At 32.7% G+C, this 22217-nt stretch overlaps 2 protein-coding genes across 4 annotated transcripts; one reads left to right on the top strand and one right to left on the bottom strand.

Moving 5' to 3' along the window:
• Positions 1 to 6489: 6489 nt before the first annotated feature.
• On the bottom strand, positions 6490 to 11943 carry LOC130818209 (glycolate oxidase). 2 transcript variants are annotated; one of them, XM_057684285.1, is made up of 12 exons: positions 11787 to 11943; positions 10675 to 10845; positions 10463 to 10587; positions 9530 to 9576; positions 8780 to 8857; positions 8557 to 8681; positions 8399 to 8465; positions 8089 to 8151; positions 7451 to 7520; positions 7249 to 7349; positions 7049 to 7153; positions 6490 to 6822 (listed from the first exon to the last, which is right to left on the bottom strand). In XM_057684285.1, exons 2-12 carry the CDS (start codon positions 10809 to 10811, stop codon positions 6628 to 6630), a joined length of 1113 nt encoding a protein of 370 aa, XP_057540268.1. In that variant the 5' UTR covers positions 10812 to 10845; positions 11787 to 11943; the 3' UTR covers positions 6490 to 6627. The 2 variants fall into 2 exon arrangements, with proteins under 2 accessions (XP_057540268.1, XP_057540269.1); XM_057684286.1 differs by having other exon boundaries at positions 11712 to 11802.
• A 1682-nt stretch (positions 11944 to 13625) lies between these two features.
• On the top strand, positions 13626 to 21375 carry LOC130818208 (probable sugar phosphate/phosphate translocator At3g14410). 2 transcript variants are annotated; one of them, XM_057684283.1, is made up of 8 exons: positions 13626 to 13837; positions 15465 to 15572; positions 15660 to 15694; positions 17347 to 17459; positions 19098 to 19359; positions 19451 to 19719; positions 20045 to 20142; positions 20944 to 21375. In XM_057684283.1, the coding sequence occupies exons 1-8, from the start codon at positions 13736 to 13738 to the stop codon at positions 20992 to 20994; spliced, it is 1038 nt and encodes a 345-aa protein (XP_057540266.1). In that variant the 5' UTR covers positions 13626 to 13735; the 3' UTR covers positions 20995 to 21375. The 2 variants fall into 2 exon arrangements, with proteins under 2 accessions (XP_057540266.1, XP_057540267.1); XM_057684284.1 differs by having other exon boundaries at positions 13627 to 13837; positions 20045 to 20168; positions 20944 to 21324.
• Positions 21376 to 22217: the final 842 nt, after the last annotated feature.

The raw sequence follows: 22217 nt of genomic DNA, 5'->3' as shown, positions 1-22217 counted from the left end.
ACTAATTCAAAGGTTTTGCCAAATAAGGAAATGGGACTAAATTAAAAGATCGGAGGGAGTATAATTTATTCAACTTTTTGCCTTTTTATTAATAAACGGCCACATAAGCATACCAGATACTACAAAACAATTCCTAAGATTTCGGCACTTAAAAAGGAATTAAAAAACCGTCCTTTTTATCAGAGTGCATATAGTGGCGGATTCAGAAATTTAAGTATTGATCGCGGTCGGTTTTTAAAAATATTAATTAAAATTTCACATTATAATTCTGATGGTTTAGGTTTTTCACGTAATAATTAAAATTTTTTAAAAATTTATGTGGTAATTTTGAGGTTTACCAAATTGTTTCACCATAATCTTTTTCACATAAAATGTTAGCAAACATTGAAGCTTTAAGGCTCTTGTACGCCAATTTATGCGACTCAAATAACTGTACCATATTTTAATTTGGGTGAAAAAATATGATTTGAATGAAAAACGGTAAAATTGGAGTTTATGTTTTGGAAAAAAGTTAAAAATGATAGCATTTGAAATGATGAGTGGCAAAAATAGGCGTACAACAGCCTTAAAGTTTCGAAATTAATATTTGCTAACTTTTTTTATGTGCAAAAAGGTCACGTTGTAACAATTACGTAAATCTTAGGGTCGCCGCATGGATTTTTTAATAGTTTTGGTTATCACGTGGAAAACCCAAAATCTCAGTATTACTGCGTGAAATTTCCCAAGTATTAATTATAAACATATAATTAGAAAAAATAAAAAAAAAATTGAAGGGAATATATAACATATATCACTTAGAATATTCCACCTTTTATACTATCCCTTTAAATTTGTACATAAAATTCAAAGGCGCAAAAAAAATATAATTTTTTTTATTAACAAATACGATTAAATTATAATTTATTGTAAAATCTAAACGCTCTTAGATCTCTTAATAGGTCCGCAGTGATATAAACACCAAGCCGATTCCCATGCAATGTAGCCTGTGCAAAATTATTTTGATTTTTCTCACACGAAATTCTAACTTTTGTTTTAGTCTTTCCTATTAAATTTACCTAAATTTTTATTTTTGGATGATTTACATTATTTTTAATTTTAAATCATATATTTAACTTACATTTTCACCTCATACACACGTTTCTTTCACTTTCCCATAAAATACCACTCTATTTACTTTTCTTAATTTTCCACCAATTGCCAATGAAAAATCTCAAATGATATGGTTTAAAAGTGAACCATCTCTATTGGGATGACCCAACGTAGACTTACAGTTTCAAAATGATCATATATAGTCTTAAATCTTAATGTGATCACTTAAAATCTTAAAATGACCGAGTTATAACTTTAAAGTAACTACTTATAATTTTAAAAAGATTAAAAAAGACTGATTACATGGTGCATCTCATAATGAGACGGTCTCATATAAGACTGTCGGTGATAATGTAATTTTCATAGAACAGAGACAATATATTTGTGTTTGTGAGTTGTGAGTTGTGACCTTACCTCTTCCAATTGCTAGCCTTGGCTTTTCAATCTCTAATAGGCTAAACTAAGCTTAAATATATTTGTACGTAGAGAAATATGCATTTCTTTTGTCTGGTCCTAGTATTAGACTAAATACATTAATACATTAATTATACATATGACGAATGTATAAGTAGACAGTGATGATGAGACTAACTTCAAAGATAATTCATTATACATATAATGATTGATAATTTGATATATAGTATACATAAATATCTAACTATTAGCCCACATTCATAATCCAATCCCCCCTAACTTAAGGTGTAACAATATTAAATATTTTATGGGTATTTTTGAGTTTGCACCATACGATATAAAGCAATATCATATATTTAAGTTATATAGTGCAGTAGTGCACATTCAGATGTACAGAGGGAATACCCTGAGCATGCTAAATAAGCTAATACTTCTATGTAATAAATGTTCTATCTGTTTCTTTGATTTTATTTTGTTTCATGGACCATTTTAGTTTGTCTTACAAACTTTATTTAAATACTATTTTTAGACGTGACCTCTCTAAAACTTATTTACTCTATTCTAGTCAAATGTTTCAATTTATAATTAGATTCTAATCAAAAATAATTTCAAGTTTGTATTTTATTCTCAATTTACTATAACTTTTTAAGAACAACTTTTTGCAATTTTTAATTATGCATAAGACATGTATCATTTAGCTAATCTTATGTTAATTTACTAATTAAACACAAAATCAGTTACAATTAGTTAAATTAATTTTAATCAGATTTAATTAGTAAAAATTAGTTAAATTAGTAGAAAAACAAATACATTAAACAAGATCTAAGCCTCACTTATAATATCCATATACAATTAAAATACTCTTACCTATTTTTTAGTCTTTGTATCGTTAAGAAGCAATTTTAGAGGGAAAAAAAAGGATTATCTATTACTTTAGTACCTAACTAATAGATCAGCTGACAATTTATTTTAAAATTATTTTTTCTAGATTGGGTTGTTGATATGGTTATTTTGATCAATTTTTGAGTTAGATTAGTCTATGATTTTAAAAATAATGAAACATGTATTGTTTAGCTAATCTTATGTTAATTACTAATCAAACACAATTCACTTTGACATTTTTAAGAAGTTCAAATTCATATGCTAGCTAGTTGCTGTCAACCAAACAAGTCTTTTGTACATTTTATAATCCTGTTTGGTTTTGTAGGACAATTAATTAAGGATTTAATCCTCTGATTTGTGATTAATCAGGAGTTAAGTACTGATGGAGGTCTGTCTTTGCTATCTTGCCCAGCTATGCAATAATATCACCGGAAAAAATGGACGTTCCTGTAAAATTCAACAAGGGGTTAGCTGGGCCCAGAATGATTTTCTGGGGACCCATTCCGACGCCCAAGTCAATATCAGTTGAGACAAATTGTCTAATAGGTCCTTTCAGGAGCACTGTTGCTGCAAGGTGGACTACTACTTAGAACTTGTTTAGACGTGAGGTCTTTGTGATTAATATCTGACAAATGTTCTTTTGAAGACTAGTTAGAACTATTGTAATTACTCGCTTAGATTTATGATTGTGCTATTAATGTTCTTCTGAAAATCAACGTGGGTCCTTGAAATTCAGTTGTAATAACTCCTAAGTAATAAATTATTCAAAGTTCTGTGTATCTCTCTCAATAATAGAAATTAATTACCTCATTTATGTGCTCCTTGATGTGTATTTATAGTCCATCATTGTGTATATACAACATTCATCTGTTATTTCATCAATTCTCAAAAATCCTTTGCATGCCACTATTGTTGTCTTGAACGTGTCAAGTTCCTCTTTATTTTGGTGATTTTTCCTTTATTTTTATATGACGCCCTTTACTTCTTCTATTAACATGTGTCCCACTAGCTTATATTGACTTTCTATAATGGACAAGTGTCTTCCAATTGCACGTGACCTTCCCATGCACTAATACTACTAATGTACGTTCAATGCTTCTTCAATCCTCCCAAATAAATGTTGCCATATTATCTTCTAAACTTATTAATTCCTCTTAAATTAGCACTAATCTAATATTTCCAAACAATTTTCTGCCAGAATTACTTGTGACTAATATTTTACAAATATATTTTATACATGTTTTATGTGAGTTGAAATAAATTTTGCTTTCATCGAGGTCCTTAATTGATTCTCACACAACCCTTATTTCCTTATCTACATTGTAATAATAAATAAGAAAAAAATAGCCACATTAATTTGTTGCAAGTATTTCATGAACCAATCCTAAGAATTATCAAATTTGAAAATGTTGATGCTTCGATGTGTAGGTATATTGTAATTTAGAGTATATGCGCTTTTTATAATTCTTGTTTTCTTTGAAGCATATAAAAAATATTTTACTTCTTTTATTTTAATATGTTCTTCTTAAATAAAATTTATAAATTTTAGTGTCAATTTTTTACAATAATTTCTCATCAATTTATATGAAAAAACACTTATATGGAATTTTGATAAATTCGCCTCAATATATATTTTTTAAACTAACTGTATGAGACTCTCATCATGAAATATTTTAATATTATAAGTGATTATCTTAAAGTTTATTTTATGAACTAATCTTTTCTTTTCTCATCAGCAGTTATGTTGGCATGCCCTGATCTCTTTGATTATATTCAACCCTTTTACTATCCACCCATCATCATCAAAATCTCTCAAAAAACAATGGCTCTTACACAAAATCGTAGCCACAATATTAGCGTTCACGTTATGTTTATTTACGAGTGTAAAAATACGTTCTTTACTAATCGATCTTGGTCCTTACGAGTCATAAACTTATATAAGTCGCCTAAATTTCGACGAAAATTCAACTAGTTGGGATTCATTCTTAAACTACAATGCATCGATTCTGTTTTATAATTTGAGAACGAAGTTAATAAAATGGTACTATTTATCATTTTATAGATGAATTTTAAATAACAAATGAATAAATAATAACACTATCAATAACAGTGTTAAAATATTGTACAATACATACTTTTATTCGATGCAACATGATGGTTTAAATGAAACATAAGAGTACTTGTAGTCTTTAATCATCGATCAATAATAGTGATAGTACTCTTTCCTCAACATGTTTATATATATTTATAAATAGTTCAAATTGAATATGTTAATAGTTAAATTATGACACATAAATTGATGTTTTATGATCTAACTCAATTTTGAATGTATAAGCTTCAATTATCGTTTTCAAAATAAGTATTTCAAAGTCTATAAAAATATTGTATAAGTTTTAGTTCAAATTGAATATGTTAATAGTTAAATTATGATATATAATTTGATTGACAATGATGTTTTATAATCTACCTTAAATTTGAACTTCTAATCTTCAATTATTGTTTTAAAAATAAGTATTCAAATTGTATAGATATATTGTTTACCATTTAGTTTAAATTTAATATGTTAATAGTTTTAACACTATTTATTGATAGTTTTATTGACCATTCATTTGTTGTTTGAAATTCATCCATAGAATGATAGAATAATATCATTTTATATAACTTCGTTCTAAAATTGTGAAACAGAACCATATTTAGGTAGAAATTGATCACTTAAACGTTAAAATTGATCACTTATAGGTTCAAATTGAAATTTTTTACTTTAATTGATATGTTCAAGTATTACTTTATGTTGAAATTGATACCTTTAAGGTCAAAATTGATAAATGTGTTGTTACACTCGCGAATTGGGCGGGCATACTCTTGGTCTCAATTTGAGATGGTCTCGCCCAAGTTTCGGTGAGTCCAATATTGTTTGCCTGTTATGTTGGGCTCATTGGGCTTAACTTCAGAAGAAGGTGATATTCTTAGAAAAATCAAAAATGGAAGGACATGAGTTTTTATTTAAATTTTCAAAATAAGCTTTTGAAAATTTTATTTTTCAACATAAGCATCTTTGTGTCGGAACCTATGGTCAGAACTAACTCGTTATTATTAATAACGAACAAGAGAAAAAAATTTGACACGACTTTGTTCGCTGTCAGTAACAGCGAATAAACGATTTTGATTTTTTTGACCAATTTCTTTGTTTGTTGTTAGTAATAACGAATAGATATTTGTCTTTTTAACACAAAGACGCTTATTTTAAAAATTAAAATTTTTCAAAGCTTATTCGAGAATAGTTTTTGATAATAAGGTTATTGTTTACAAATTTTCATGTTCTTCAAAGGTTATTGTGAGGTTGAGAGATTAATCTAAGCCCAAACCCACCAAGTCAATCATAATAATAATAATAATAATAATAATAATAATAATAATAATAATAATAAAAGTACTACTTACTATCCTACTTAATTTACGATACACAGGCGAGAATGTTCTAATGTGACTAATTCAGTAGGATAGAGGAGTATTTAGTTTTGCTTATCTTGAAATAATTTTTTATTTAGGCTCATTAATATTTGTTGTTAGGTATTGACTAAATGATGAATGTTTGTTAAATAATGATGGTGCTATTTGTATTGTCTAATAATAAATAATATTATAAAATTATAAACTTTTTTTTATCTCAATATAAACTTTTTGATCATTATCATAATAGATGTTATCGAATTATTCCTATATTCATTCAGAAAAACTTAGTTAATCTTTCGGGTAAACTACCCACTATTAATTGATAAATAAAATGTATTTCTTGTTGGTGAGTTGGATTTCACTATTTAATAATGTCTAATTTATTAGTAATGAGTTGGATTTCATCACCCAATCATTGCATGAATGCGTTTATTATAATTATTCTCTTTTAACCGATCCTAAGAGCACACTTGTAGTCTTTATGAAAATAATATTTATATGCAATTTCTTACTAACAAACTGTAACCCCTGAATTTTCTTCCGTTCTTTGCGGTTTTGGTTTTTTAAAAAGGGATTGGACTGTAGCAACCCGAAATTTTGTGCGCAATGAACCGAGCTAGAACTAAGCACATGTAGATATGTGGAAGAATATACAATGAAGGCAGAGTAGGCATTCAAAGATACACAAGCATCCATTTGATGGTCACAAATCAAAAATGAGAATACAAATTATAGTGTTTGAATTCCTTTTGCTCGATATGCAGTTTCCATATACTTGCACAATATGTCTTATAATCTTGGTGCAATACGAGCTGCACGAGGAGCATCCCAATCGGTAACAATATGGTTGCGTGTGATCTCGCTCAGTGAGCGACAACCGCTTAGAGCCATAGTTAGCTCGAACTCGTCGCGCATCATCTGAAGCACCTTGCGAACACCTGCCTCTCCTTCTGCAGCAAGGGAGAACACCACGGGTTTTCCAATCTGCATACGCAAAACCATCCAATGAACAAAAATGTTTCGTGTAAACCTTCAACACATCATTAGTTCAGTACAGTGTCACATGATTCGCTAATCTCCTTGCGAACCAAGAATCGAAAAAAATGAATTATGGTTGGCTTTGGCTATTCTTGAACAAATTTGAGCTAATCCTGAATTCAAATAGCGGATTATGTTATACTGGTTTAGTAGTCGATCTAATAGTACTTACAAATACACCAGCGGCACCCAATGCCAATGCTTTGAAGACATCAGTTCCTCGACGAACACCGCCATCCAAGAACACAGGAAGACGACCTTGCACAGCTTTGACAACCTGATCGATGAATCCACCACGTTTTGATGAAGTACGAAATTTCAAAGTATTATATTTAAAACCCGAGCAATGTATCCACGGGATAATAATTTTACCTCTTCAAGAGCCATTATAGTAGCAGGAACATAATCAAGCTGACGGGCTCCATGGTTAGATACGATAATTCCAGCTGCTCCATTTTGAACGGCGAGCCTTGCTACAAGCCGAAAGAGTATCACACATTAGACGATAAGGAAAAAAGGCGTATGATCAAGCGAGGGGAAACAAACGAATGGCGGAGAAAGGAATTGTCCTAACCATCTTCAGCAGTAATTACACCCTTGACTAGGATGGGGAGGCTGGTGATTGTCTGAAGCCACTTCACATCCTGTTTATTTTCAACACAAAGTTCAGATAACTGAGGTTTACAAACCCACGGGGCACCTGTGGGCTTAGGCCCACAAACCTAATGATAATGAGCGTTGACTTGCATACACACTAGACGAGGTTCACTCTTTCTTAAACCATATGGTATTGGAAGATTACCCACCAAACATTATATACAAGTCCACAACTCAAATATACACAGAGTCTAACACATCAGATTTCCGCAAACTTTTATCAACTTTTATATTAATTAGACTCATATAAGACACTTTCTAATTTTACACGTTATCCCTAGACTTACTTCAGACTCAACTTTATATTTTCACATTTTTAATTCATATATCCATTTTATGTTATACTTTTTTATTATATTTTTGTGGGATGAGTTGGCAGGTTATTATTGGGTCAAAGGACATCTAGGAACTTGCCCTACTTGGCTACTTCAGAAGTCTTGTAATGGATTTTATTTATCACGACTGCATGCAAGACTCATCATTTGCCCTACTTCACCAATGCCACAATCTCGTGAACAAGACTCGTTGCAAGACGTGCATTGTTCACATCCTTACCTTCCAGCTCAGGGATCGATCAATCTGACCAGCAACATATGAGGCAAGACCAGAGTCATTCGCCTGCAGAAAAATCGATTGAAATATTAACAACAGTTCACATGAGACAGCATCTAAATGCTGCAAATACTTTCATTTTGATATGGTCACCACTGCTGTCACATGATTCACTAATCTCCTACCAAATCACGAATCTAAATAAGCGAATTATTATGACCGATTTTGGGTTATTTTAGAGTCATTTTAAAGCGAATCGTGAATTTAAAAAGCAAATTAACTGGCAAATTATGTTACACAGGTCACCACTTACTTGGTCCATCTTGCCAAGGTCAAGACCCTCGAAGTTCTTCAATGTTAGATAAGGCGGTAAGACAAACCTGGAAAAGTATTTAGATTTGTAACGACCCGAAAGGATGAAACACAATCAATTACAGTGAAAAGGAAGAATATTATTCCTAAGATTCATACCTGTTCTTGATATCAGCTTCTCTACGTCCTAATCGCGGTGTGTCAACCGTGAGGGCAATAGCTTTAAACCCGGCCCTTTCAGCTCGTCTCACAAGTTGAGCCACTACATTCCTGTCCTTGTATACCTGAAGTCAATTCTAAGTCAGCAACAATTGTTTACAAAGTACCAGATATCGGATATGCTTATATAAACAACAACAACGCCAACGACGACAATCCTTACATAGAGCTGAAAAAATCGGATGCCTGGTCCAGTTGAAGCGACTTCTTCGACACTTGATGTAGCCCATGAAGATAGTGTCTAAAACAAACAAGTAGGAATTTCAGTGCTTGATCTTGCTTACAAATTCTTCATTATCATCAAAACTAACCAAACATGTTCTGTGAATATTCAACTAATTGCAGTTTATATAAACAATTTACATATTTCAAGACATTTTTAAATCCCGGGTTAGGCTAGAAAATCCCTACATGCAAGGAAGGAATAGGAATTAATCCTTTTGGTAAACATTGAGAATTAAAGCTTCGTCTCAAGGATGAAAGGAAAAACACTGAACCACTAGACTAACCCATGATTCTCATTTTAAGTCATATTATGTGCGATTCTTAATTATGTGAAGTTGAAAGTGATATTTGTCATCAAGGGTCAGTTGAAAGCAACGTTTTTGTTTATAACATCAGACCCCACTAACCCCACCTAGATGGCAATCTAGTGGGAGCCACTTACGGTATTAGGTTAATGGTAAGCGTTGTATTCATATTAAGACAATTCCTGATGTGCAAGTGCACCTTATCCTAGTTCTGCTACCATGAATTACAAAAGAACAAGGGCAAAATTCGCTTATAAACTAGAACCAAGATCTATCTATCCCATTTTGGTTCATCATCTGACTCAAATAATGTACTATATAATATCCAGGTGGTAGAATAGAATGTCGTCTAAATTTAGTGCAGTGCAAGTATAAAGTCGAACCATGATAGTTCCAGCTGCTGATGCTGCCCGGGCTGTTGCATACTCCCCTGCAAAAGCCATTAGATATCGAAATGTAAGTACACTAATCCATTTTATATAAGATCCTGTCTTATTCAATCTAAATCTCGTATTAAGATTGAGTGATCAAATACATAGAAATCCAACAAACAAATACTGATCTAACCAGAAATATCTACTGAATACTGATAGACACTAGTGATGTTAAACAGGCATCTGTAAGAACCCAAGAAGTCTTTACCAAATTATGTCTCTTACAACATACATACATGAATGATTCAATCTCAAAAGATGTTATTTCCCAAACTAATTAGCATCCAACATGGTTTAGTTACTCCCACCTAATTTTTCATATATAATAGCCTATCTAATAGTTACCCCCATATCCTAATCATAGTTTCTATGAGCGGGATATAGTGGATATGATGTTGATGATGATGATGATTGTTAGAGTATATAACATATTGTGGGGCCTCAACCATCGGCTTAAGCTTTTGGTTGAATTGGTTTTCCTTGACATGGTATCAGAGGCCAGCGTGATAAGAAGTCAAGGGTTCAAATCTCAACCACCCCTCATCTAAAGTGAAATATTTAGCGCCAGTTATGAGGAGGGCATGTGCTGCATCTACACTTCTAGCACAATGATGATGATGATGATGATGAGTGGTAAACGCTTCTATGTCTTCACTTTCAGAACAAGTTTAGGCATTGCAAACACATGTATAATAGCCTATCTAATAGTCTCGAAGAGAACAACGTAAGTCAAGCATTGAAATAAACTCCCTACGTGAGTTGCAACCATTTTAACTTAGACTCGTGTACTCATGTCCAACACGTATACCTTCCCAAGTTCGATAAATCAAGTGTTCTAGAAATAGAATAGCAAAAACAAGGATTAAGCATAGTATAGTATACCTTCAGGGTGAGCCATCTTTTGCATAGCGGTAGGGGCAAGCATGATCGGCATGGAGATCTTGAAACCCAAAATAGTTGTAGTCAAGTCTATGTTGGTTACATCAATAAGAATACGAGGGCGAAACCTATTTTATTGACATCATATATGTTACTTACATAAGAATACATAGCAAAACATAACAAGAATAAGGGGATAAACAAAGAAAGCTCACAAGATCCTGGAAAAAGCATTTCTGTTCTCAGCCAAAGTCCACTGATCCTCTGCACCAGATGCATAGTAGTCATACACCATCTTGGGCAATTTTTGCTTAGCAATGGCTTCATACTCATTCACATTGGTGATCTCCATCTTCTAAAAATAGATTAGCGTTCCACTAAACTACCTACACAAAATCATATTTATCAACTTTATTTTATAATTTCATGACACACTAAAATAATCATGATGTAAAGAAACAACTAAAAGCTTCAGTTGTTGGTTGCAACCGCAGGTTAGAAGTATGAATGCAACATATACTCTCCTCTGCTAATATGATGCTAAATATCCCACTTGAAATAATGATTGAATAAGATTTGAGCTCGTAACCTTCTCTCAAATTGACAATAAGTATTAAACCCTTTGCAAATATGAACCAACATAGTCACTCAAAATAATCATAATCGTACGATATGTTATATACTCTATCGCACCTCTACACGCAAGAACCTCTGGGTTAGAATTATGAATGCAACACATGCTCCCCTCCTCTTACGTGATGCTAAATATTCCACTTGAAATAATGATCAAATAAAATTCGAACTCATAATCTTCTCTCAAATTGGCTAATGGTATAAAACCTTTTCAAATTCAGAAGCTATTAACTTATTTCATTGTTTGATTCGATGCTATGTTTGACAATTTGATTAAAAGTTCTATTGCCATATACAATAACAATAACAACAAAATCGGCTAAGTGCTTAGTTGGTTGAGCACTAAATCAATATAACACTTGAAAAAGTACTCGAGTTGACTGAGCACGAGCACAAATACAGAGGTGAATCTTGGACCCACCTTTAATCAAAATTTCTCTAAATAAAAGAAAGGTTATGAAAGAACAAAAGAGAAAATGGTAACAATTGACATATACTAATACAACCACAACAAGCCTTAACCCCAAAAAATAGACACTAATAACACAAAAACCATTACTTGAAAGTAAAATACAATCCTAAAACTAAAACATGTAAAGTAAAAAGTATGAAACTTTACCAACACGGGAAATAAGGGGCTGTTTGGACACTCAAAAACAAGGGTAAACAATAGTTAAGAGAGAAGAAAGCAAACCTTAAAATGAGGGAAGCCAGAGATGAGAGTGGGAAATGAAGCAATTAGTGAGAAAAATCCCAACTTTAAAATAAGACTAATAGAAAAAATGATAGTAGATGAATAAAGACAAATTTAAAGATAGGATAAGCATTATACAAATCGAAGGCTGCCAATTTGAAGAAAAATCCCAACTTTTAATATTTATTTTTGTTTTTCCTCCACATAAATCTATGTATGAATTATACTATATATTTTTATTGGATATTAAAGTAGAGTTGAGTCGGATTTTATGTTGGTAATAGACAAGTATTATATTTTTTTAGGCGAAATTTAAATTCAATTATATTAAAATAACTTCTATTTTATCTTCTAACCAAAAAAATAATTGGGATGGGAAAATAAAAGGTAGGAAAACAACAAAATGATTTGCTCTCAAATTTGCCATTCTCTTTTTTAGTGCACCTATTAGTTTTAAGTTAGATAAAAAGCTAACTTTGCAGTTAAAATTGATTAGCAAATTAATTAAAACTTTTAATTAATCAAACCAATCAACGATACTAATTTCACCGAGAACCACTAATATCTCCAATATAATATAGTGGGCAGCTTTCCAAGTTGCCCTGATCACTAATTTTTCTCGCCTGACAACGAACAGATTGAAAAAATTCCATGTGATTAACAATGGAGGTTAGGTAGAAGATTGTTTGTAGTTACATGTATATTTAATTATTCTAGTGAATTGTGACTTCATTTTGGCAATTGTTGGGTACAATTAAACATTATTTAAATTTATTTAGGTTTATCTGTTTTCTTAAGGTAGGTATTGTTTGATCCTAATACTAGTATAAGTATACTACTAGTTGATTCTAAATGAATTCAAAATGATCTTGTAAAGATCACTAAAATGTATTGTAAATTGTAATCATTTTATATTCAAGCACCCATATGATGGAATATTTATGTATCTAACAAAAATTATGTAAATATAAAGTAATATATAGTTAAACACTGGTATCACTAACATAAAAAGTATTGTCAATTTAAAAAGACTAACTTCAACTAATATTTAATGGTTAACAACCGTATTAACTAATCACCATATCTAAGTGAACAATATTTAGAAGACACCAAAACTCAAATTTAAGAGATTTTGGATATATAAGCAAAAATTTAGAAAAGTCAAAGTGCAGTTAATTGTTGAGGTATATAGAGTCAGTTCATGAAATAAAGTCATCAAACCAACAACAAATATGATTGACACTTACACGATAAGTATATACATCAAACCTAAACAACAAGTTTATATCGCTATAACACATGTACACAATAATACTGTCTATTAAAAGCTTATAATACTTTGTTAGAGCATATAACAAGTTTTTAAAGTTTTCTTAGTTTAAAACTATCATTTTCAATTTTCCGATTCAAGTTGTTGATTTTATTGTTATTGGTATTATAACCTTTACAAATCAAAAAATACAAACTACAGTATATATATTTGTATTTCATGGTAAGTATGTCAATTAACTCCTTGCAGACATCACCTTGAGAATTTGTTTACACTTAAGTTGCTCACAAATTGAACAATATTTGAGAAAATAATTCAATATTTGTCTTAATTTGGTCGCAACATAGTCTATTACTACATTTTATTAGTAACAGGTAAATTGTAGACAAATATATAATAGATGTTAAATTCTTAAAAAATAATCCAAAAATAAAATTATTTATAACAAATTGATGAGAAATTGAATTACCAATATCAATTTTTTCTAAATTCAAAATCAAAGAAATAAACAAAGCAACAATTTTGACCAATTAAAACACCATTAATGATATGCCAATTAAAAAAAAAAATAAAGGCAAAAAGCAAACGCCAGTGACTTTAGTAGGAAGTATTCTTACACAATTCACACTACAAATGCAATATCGTCCTCGTTCTTTGAATTTCTTAACAAGCTTAATCAATGGCGGATCGAGCTATCAAATCATCCAGAGATGGAGTTTTAACCTACCTTTACCTTCTCATTTACATCGCCCTTTCTAGTGGTCAGATCTTCTTTAACAAGGTCCTTTTCCTTTTCTCGTTTTCTCTCTTTCTTTTATTGATAAATTTGTTAATTCTTTTGCTGGTTTTCCTATTTCACATGCCAAACTTTGCGATTCAGTGACGTGATTGCAAATTATAATTTCATGGCTCATGAGTGAACGGCTTGTTACTGCATTGAGAATTGACTATACACATTCTGGAAGTTTTGTATTTGGTTAATTCAATTTTTGACATAGCCAGCTTGGGGATTCATTTGCTTCTGTTTGTCAAAGGTCTAAGAAATTTGTAGGTTTGCAAATGTGAATTGACATTTAGCGAACAAATGGCTTTTGGTGTTGAGTGTTTCATTTGTCTAAATTTAAGTGAGGGTTTGAATAGGGTTTAAGGTTGTCAGACGACTTCAAAACTGGTTCCTTTAAGGGGCATTTGATTTGAGGTAAAACATTTTTCTATTTTCCAAAGAAAAAGTGCAAAAGATAATGGTTTTCCATGTTTGGTTTGATGGAAAATCTCTAGGAAATGAAGGTGTTGGGAAAGCCGGTAAAAGTTGGTTCATTTCAATTTTGGTTGAAAATGTTTGCAACGTGATGAAAAACTCTTTCCTCTCAAGTTTCCATTTTAATTCTCTCATCAAACCAAACAATAAAAAAGGAATGTTTTTCCCCTAATTGAACACCCTCTCTTAATGCGGTATTTCCATTGTTAGAAACAGCAGCTTGCTGAGTTGGGGAAGTTTAGATGTATGAACCTGTAATGAGCTGGAGATTGCATTTAAATACTACAGGTATCTGAACTGGCATAGGAGTAATCTTAAGGTCTAGTAGTTTCTTGAATGCTGAGGCCGTTAGTGATTATTAAGTTTCAAGTTCTGGGAATGAAGCAACTATATTAAGAAAATTGTCGAAAGTAACTCTATGAATCTTAAAGAATATTCCACCCAATTGGTATAAAATGGAACGGTGGTGTGGGGTTTTAGAGTCTCAATTGAACTTTTTGTTCAGTGTGAAAGGAAGAAGGCGAGGAGTTGCTTGTGGAGATAGGGATATCTGGCTGACTTCTGACCTTTGGTTTTCTATTGTTGAAACAACAACATTCAACATTGCATTACCTCAATGCAGTTAAAGTGCTTTTGACCTTGTGGCACTCTACAATATGCATGCCCGAGAAAAAGGGAAAACATAGAAAGAACATTTATCATTTGAGCTATGATGAATTCACTTGTATATGCTTATCATGTGAAAATAGGTTGTTTATTAGTATATAATCACTGTGCCTCTGGAACTCTTAATTTTGCCAAATTACTTCAGTGCGCACTCATCATTTTGAGATACAGACACTCCAAAGCAGTAGACTTTAAATTGTCCCAAAAACATGCTGACCGGATGAAATTTTAAGTGTCGCATCTAAGCATGTAGAGTTATTTGATTCTTGCAATCAGACCTCACTTTAGCAAGAATTGAAATTAGTTTTTTAGTCCTCAAAGTAGGTTAATGTTTTTTAGTTTTACTGTTGCCTGAATCCTGATGTTTCCACTGTACTCCATAAGTTTTGCTAATGTTAATCAATCTGTAAACTTTTTTATTCAATATCTTCGTGGCTAATTGAGCTTGACAAATTAAGACTTAGATTTTTGAATTGAAATGCAGTGGGTTTTGTCATCAAAGGAAATCAATTTCCCGTACCCTCTTGGATTGACTCTTCTTCACATGGTCTTCTCCTCCGTTTTGTGTTTTGTGCTCACAAAGGTTCTAAAGGTACTTACTTTAATTTATTTTCAGTTGATTCCCAAGTTGGATCCAATTTTTTTAATCTATTTTTGGTTACTTTACACCTCTTTCCAGATCCTGAAAGTGGACGAAGGGATGACCTTGGAAATGTAAGAACAAATTCTACTATAATACCTTCAATTTATGTGTCTTCTGTTCAGTTTAATTTAATTCTTGTACCAACAAAATAATGTTCGTCTGAAGAATAAAGAAAATGTGAATTAGAAATTTTCTTCCGCAAAGTTCAAATTGTCAACATCACCCTTTCGGCCTTTCCTACCGACTAGCCATTCTTTCCTTGCTCCAACCATTTCCAAGTACTATTTACATTACGAGTAAATGATATTGGGTAATGAAATGTTGTCTTTTGTTTCAAAGAATTATAAGCTGTAAACTCAGTTTCATACGCCTCGGAAAATTATTTGACTGAAATATGGTGAAGACGCACTGTAATGTTGCAACATCTCCATAATTCCTCAATGACACATGTTACTTGAAACTCCTACACCTTAACCTGAAAAATTCAGTCTGATAGAAACAGTTTTCTCCAAAGATTTTTGAAATTTGACACTATAGGAAAACATCCAAGTGTCTCACAATGGTTTAGGGAAGTATACATATCACTGATGAGATAGCTAACATTAGCCTTTCTTTTAGTGGAACATCACTTGTGCTGATCTTTTCCAATGCTGGTGTCCACACTGAAGCCCTCACTAATTATTGTTTATCTTCAACTTACAACAGATTCTTTTGAGTAATTGGTTAACTCTGAACTTTATACCTCGACAAATCGAAAACTCTAGAGTAGCATGACTGCATGATCAACAAAAATCCCTGCCTGGCTTACGCTTTCCAAGATAAATTCTTAAATGCGATATAAACTTCAAGTAACTGCTTAACTTTAAGAACTTGCCTGGTTTTGTCTGAGGTTAACATGGAATAGTATAGTATCATCCACATTCTTCAAACAGGATATCGCCTTCCTTTCTATCTTAATGTGTTCATTTAATGTTGGATAAAGTACATGAACCAAATAATCATGAAGGTTAAGAAAGGAGACAAACGTTCTCTATAGGATAATTCTTGTGATGGAGAAAATCCTTATGTAGACTATTTTTGAACAAAATAGTTTACCATTAGTGCTTAAACTTGTTATCTAGGACCTTCAGGCCACCAAACATGGAACACCAAATCCCTTGACCATACTAATGTTTATGAGTACCAGGTTTCAGGGATGCTTCTGATACAAAGCTAGCTGCTAGCTACATGTAGAAATTGATAATTAATGAACTGATTGACAATATGTAGATACAATTCCTTTGGTTTCCATATTATTACACATAATGTATTATTGCATTTTGTTTCTTTTCAATCAGTGGTCTTTCTTTTTCCATTTTAATGTGTGTAGATTATCTTTAATCCGTATGTGGAATTCTGTTTACTTAATTTTGTCACAAAATTTTCTAAGAGCCCACTAGGTGGACATAGATGGAAGCTTCTCTTAAAGTATTATGATGCTGAGGGGTATCGGCCTTGAATATTAGAAAAGAGATCTTCTGTTTCTAATTTCATTTAATCTCATAGCCTGAAATTTTCTAGTGATCTGATTTTTTTTGTTTTGGTAATCCATTGTAACTGTATGTTGCATCTTTAAATGAATTGCTATTTCTTCATTGTTCTTGTATATCCTTGGATAGGTTCCATATTTCATCGAAAATTTCTGCGTCATGCATATATAATATTTACTGATTCTTTGTTACAGATATACCACATCAGTCATTCCAATTGGTGCAATGTTTGCAATGACCCTTTGGTTGGGAAATACAGCATACCTGTATATTTCTGTTGCTTTCGCACAAATGTTGAAGGCCATTAGTAAGTTTATCATTCAAACATTTTATATTTGGTTATAGTGTTATGCTTCTAGAGTAGGCCAATCTCTTATCTCCAAATCATGATTAGTAAGTTTTTGTGATCTTCTGATTGCCTGTTAGCTGGAATTGCTTACTCCTTTCTAAAGTATTCGTGTTTTTTCATTAACTTTTTTTGTTCAAATTCCCTTGCGCTACTGTTAGGACTTAGGTGTGACTTGGTTGGGGTCTGATTGTGCTTCCAGGTTCCTGCATGTCAGTTTAAAGTGTTCAATTTATGTGACAAAACTTGAGTACTTTCAGAGTTTTGTGTGTGTGTGTGTGTGGGGGGGGGTTGTAGTTCTGCATTTTTTACTTCCTAGGTTGGAGGGTGTAGACTTCGTGGAAGCTACCAATTCTGCCCACTATGAGCTATGTTAGATGTAACAAATGGGCATAAAAGGAATGACAACTTCATTCTGTTAGATGGTTAGTTTTGCATGAGCACGATTAACGGGAGAGTTAAATTGGGAGTGATGGTTGTAATAGATGGAGAATGGGGCCTAGAGAGGTCATTTAGAAAAGTATTGCTTGATGGTTGGTCACTAGGAGTGCCCTCCACTCTCAAAAGCGAAGAAGTAGCAAATCACCCTGAAAGGTTAGAGCAACCGAGTAAGGTACAAATTAAATCTCAAGTGTAATATTTTGATAAATGTCACCAGAAACTAATAAACTTGACTTTTTCCCATGACTTAAACATTATACTTTCTCTGTTCTGAAATACTTGCTACATTACGGTTTCTAGTATTATTCATCGTTCAAGCTTATTTCATATATTGTGGCTAATGTGTATGAAAAAATATAGTCAAGTGGGATCTTGTTTGAATTGTCTAATCGCATACTTTCATAATATTAATATTAACTTTTTATAACTTTTAGATGTGCATAGTTCAACATATAAATGATCAAATTAGCACTTTGGATTTTGTAAAAAGTCAAATGTAGCAAGTATGGAACGGGGGAAGTATTTTTCTAACGTATGAAGGTAATGGGCATAAAATTAGTCATAAGTTTTTACAACCAGTTCAATATTTCTCGAAGAAATTTCAGAAGTATTTCTTTATTGTTCATAAGTTATAGGTATAAGTTAATTTTAGTTTTTTCCTGTGATTTTAATATTTTTTGTGAAATTTACCAAAGATTACCCTTCATATTTGATTGCACAATTTATCAAACCATTAGGGCACATTGATACATTGATTATTGGGGTCAAATGTCAATTTACACCTTAGGCTAATCCTTTGGGGCTAATTTGCTATATTAATCCTCTCAAAAGTAGTGCTACCTTCTCCAATCACTTCCAATAAAAATTATCATCCTCTCTCTAGTCCCTACTGCCATTTTAATCATTCTTCGTTATTTTTTCTGCATATATTTCAGATTACATCTGTCATTACAGAGACTTGAGCAGGTTTCTAGCCTTTAATCATGTTAATAGCATTTTATAGATTTCTTTGAGTCTTAAGAATGTTTAGTGGATGTGCAATTGTATTTTTAATATCCCTGACTGCCACCCTTAAGGCCCTAACCAAAAAGGCAAAAAAATTACATTTTGCTTATGGTTTTTGGATTCTGATAATTACTTTATATATGGGTCATGCAGTGCCAGTAGCTGTTTTCGTCCTTGGAGTGGCTGCTGGGCTTGAAGTCATGAGTTGCAGAATGCTTTTTATAATGTCAGTCATAAGTCTTGGGGTTGTTATTGCTTCATATGGTGAAATAAGTATCAGTTGGATTGGTGTTGTTTACCAAATGGGTGGTGTTGTTGGAGAGGCTCTGAGGCTCATTTTTATGGAGATTTTTGTTAAAAGAAAGGGTCTAAAGCTGAATCCCATATCTTTCATGTACTATGTCAGTCCATGCAGGTATGTTTACTTCCACAAAGCTGAATTCTGGCATTCATTCATCATCTTGTGTTTTGAACCTAACAGTGTTGTTTATTTTCTTTTGGGATAGTGCTGTTTGCTTATTCATTCCATGGATATTCCTGGAGAAGCCAAAGATGGATGCCAGTGGAATGTGGAATTTTCCACCTCTAGTGCTCATACTCAACTGTCTTTGTACTTTTGCCCTCAATCTCTCAGTTTTTCTTGTCATTTCGCATACAAGTGCACTCACCATCCGAGTTGCTGGGGTTGTCAAGGATTGGGTTGTTGTGCTAGTATCTGCCTTGCTTTTTGCTGATACACAATTGACTGTGATCAATTTGCTTGGTTATGGAATTGGTAAGTTATTGTCTCAGTAGTTGCTAACGCACACCTATAGTATAAAGTGATTTCAGGTGGTTAATATTTTTACCTTAATTGTTTCTTAAACTTGCAACGTTCAGTTAGGTTAGTTTTTGTGCCAGTGAACTAAGCTAGCTTCACTGTTTTTAAATTGGATCATCATGAATGTTGATGAATTTCCAGCTTTTTTTTTGCGCAGTATTCTAAGGAACTTTTTATGTAACTGTGCCTTATACTTGAAAAATCATGAAATTTCTGTGCATTTTTATTTTTGATACTTGTATTGAGCATACGAAATTGCTAACAAGAGTTTTTTGTGCAGCCATTTCTGGTGTAGTGGCTTATAACAATCATAAGTTGAAAAAAGAAGCCTCTCCAGGAAGTTCAAAAGATTTGCAACCCGAGGAATCAATACCAATGGTCTCTTCTTCCCCTGATAAATAAGTGTATGAGCTTGAAATTGGCGAGTGATTTAAGTTTATGTAATTATCATACGATCTGTTAATTAATTTACAGTTGATCTTCAACCTTCCCTTTGCCCTTCTCAGGCGGGAATCCACGTTGTGGTATTGAGGGTAATGCTATGTTGTAGTTGTATTGATTCTCTTCCTAATTGTACAAGAGAAAGAAGAAAATGAAGGAGTAATGTGATGTCCTGTATTTTTCTGTTCGTCAGATGAGAGAAGCTAAATTATGGAGAGGATAAAATTTTAAGGGAAAAGAGGCAGGAAGAGGGATTAGAAATTAAGTTTGAGAAAACGAGTTGTTATGTAGGTTAAAGAAACGAAGTATATCATTCAACACCGGGCATTGGACCTAAGTCGCCAGAATTCGTTTAACTGGTACCACATCACAACCAGAGTATCACATACACAATTTTTGACTGTATTTTCTTATGTAAAGCCAAATACAGTAGGAGCTTTTCAATTTCCTATCAACGACTTCCCACATAAATCGAAATTTTTTATAACGATAACATCGTCCTAGTGTAGATATATGATTACGATGTTTTTTATCGGTTTTTTTTATTGCATGCCATGCTTTATTGGTGGACTCTGCTCTCTCAAATCTCGTCTTTTTCTTACGTCAATTCTTTTTAAACTGCATCGTTTCTCCTGAAAATTTCGCATCTTTGAAGAAATGATCCATGAAAGAACAAAGAATTACAAAGATGATAGTATATAGATATACAGATTTATGAATAAGATTTAAAAATTGCAGGTACAGCTTTGGAATATACAAGTGCCAACAAGAAGTTTCGTGGTTGTCTGAAGAACAGTTCATACTTCGATTTATTAACGGTTAACTGAATGATGTCTTGTAACATACATGGCAACAATGAACTTGCGGTGACGAAGACACTTGAAGTTTCAAGCAATGTACACCGCAAGAAGACTTCGACATGATTACTTGTTTAGATTGTTGCATGTCATTCGGTTTCAAACGTCATGATTTGGTCATGGAACTGTGATAATGTTTTGGGATTATTCCTTAATATCCACAACATGTATTATCGTCATTGAAAATCGAAAACGATTTTGTATATTTCACTCGATTATGTTATATGAAAATCAAAGCAGTTTATAAAACGAGGCGATTAAGGCTCTTAATCTTTGATTTCCTGCAAGATGGAAGAGGTTAAAAGCGTTCTTGTAGTCAGACTTGACGGTGCAATCTATTTCACTTGAGAGTAAAGCCAAATGATCGTCAATTCTGCTCCCACAGTAGACGGCATGATCCAGAAGAACCGACATAGAGCGAAGACCTGGCAAGAATCCCTTGAAAGGAAGCACTTTTAGTAGCAGCAGAGAAAATGCTATGTTGGGAGAAAAGGGACCCGAAACATAGTCCATACCGATGGGCAATGAGCCTATTTTGAACACATCTTGGTTAAGTTCGCTGTTGATAAAAAATTAGTTCCTTCTTAACTAGAGGTGTTTAATGTGACATGTTGACCCAACGGGTTAAGTATCGGATCACATTTTGACCGGTCATTAACCAAAGCCCCAAAATTTCGATGCTACGATACGAGTAGTAAAGGGGATGAAATCGGGGTGTGTTTCATGGGTAGATCAAGTGGCACGAGAGTAATCACAGCAAGGTTTTTGATCTATTTGCCTTATTTTACCATGGTTGCATTACAAAGCTAGGATATTACATGGTGGCTTGATAGACAGCAGAGTATGCTACTAGTTAGGCATGGAGCATGTGACTATTGAAGGAGACACCATGTCAACCATAGATAGCCCGCCAGAAAACCCGATGGAACTTAACGCCGGCCTTTTTTGCAAAAAGGTGAATTTTAGAGTTGTACATCAATATCCTGTCCTTTCAAAACCAAGTAATCTAAATATTTGATTCAAACAAAAATAATACATTTACAAATACAATCTTTTGAAAGCAAAGCGGATACTCACAATAAACTTTTAAGCCTTGTTTCGTCTATATTTTATACACGACAATCTTATGTAATCAAACAGACGTAAACCAATCTT

This window comes from Amaranthus tricolor, chromosome 7, assembly GCF_026212465.1.
Source record: "Amaranthus tricolor cultivar Red isolate AtriRed21 chromosome 7, ASM2621246v1, whole genome shotgun sequence".
Taxonomy (NCBI): Eukaryota; Viridiplantae; Streptophyta; class Magnoliopsida; order Caryophyllales; family Amaranthaceae; genus Amaranthus; species Amaranthus tricolor.
The sequence above is the reverse complement of the archived record's forward strand: the minus strand, read 5'-3'. Positions and strand labels throughout refer to the sequence as shown.

Coding starts and splice junctions, on each gene's coding strand:
- LOC130818209 (XM_057684285.1), bottom strand. CDS start 10,811: ATGGAGATCACCAATGTGAATGAGTATGAAGCCATTGCTAAGCAAAAA. Junction 10,588..10,674: donor AATGCTTTTTCCAGGATCTT/GTGAGCTTTCTT, acceptor TCAATAAAATAG/GTTTCGCCCTCGTATTCTTA. Junction 9,577..10,462: donor AAAGATGGCTCACCCTGAAG/GTATACTATACT, acceptor TGGCTTTTGCAG/GGGAGTATGCAACAGCCCGG.
- LOC130818208 (XM_057684283.1), top strand. CDS start 13,736: ATGGCGGATCGAGCTATCAAATCATCCAGAGATGGAGTTTTAACCTAC. Junction 15,695..17,346: donor GAAGGGATGACCTTGGAAAT/GTAAGAACAAAT, acceptor TCTTTGTTACAG/ATATACCACATCAGTCATTC. Junction 19,720..20,044: donor TTTGCTTGGTTATGGAATTG/GTAAGTTATTGT, acceptor TTTTTTGTGCAG/CCATTTCTGGTGTAGTGGCT.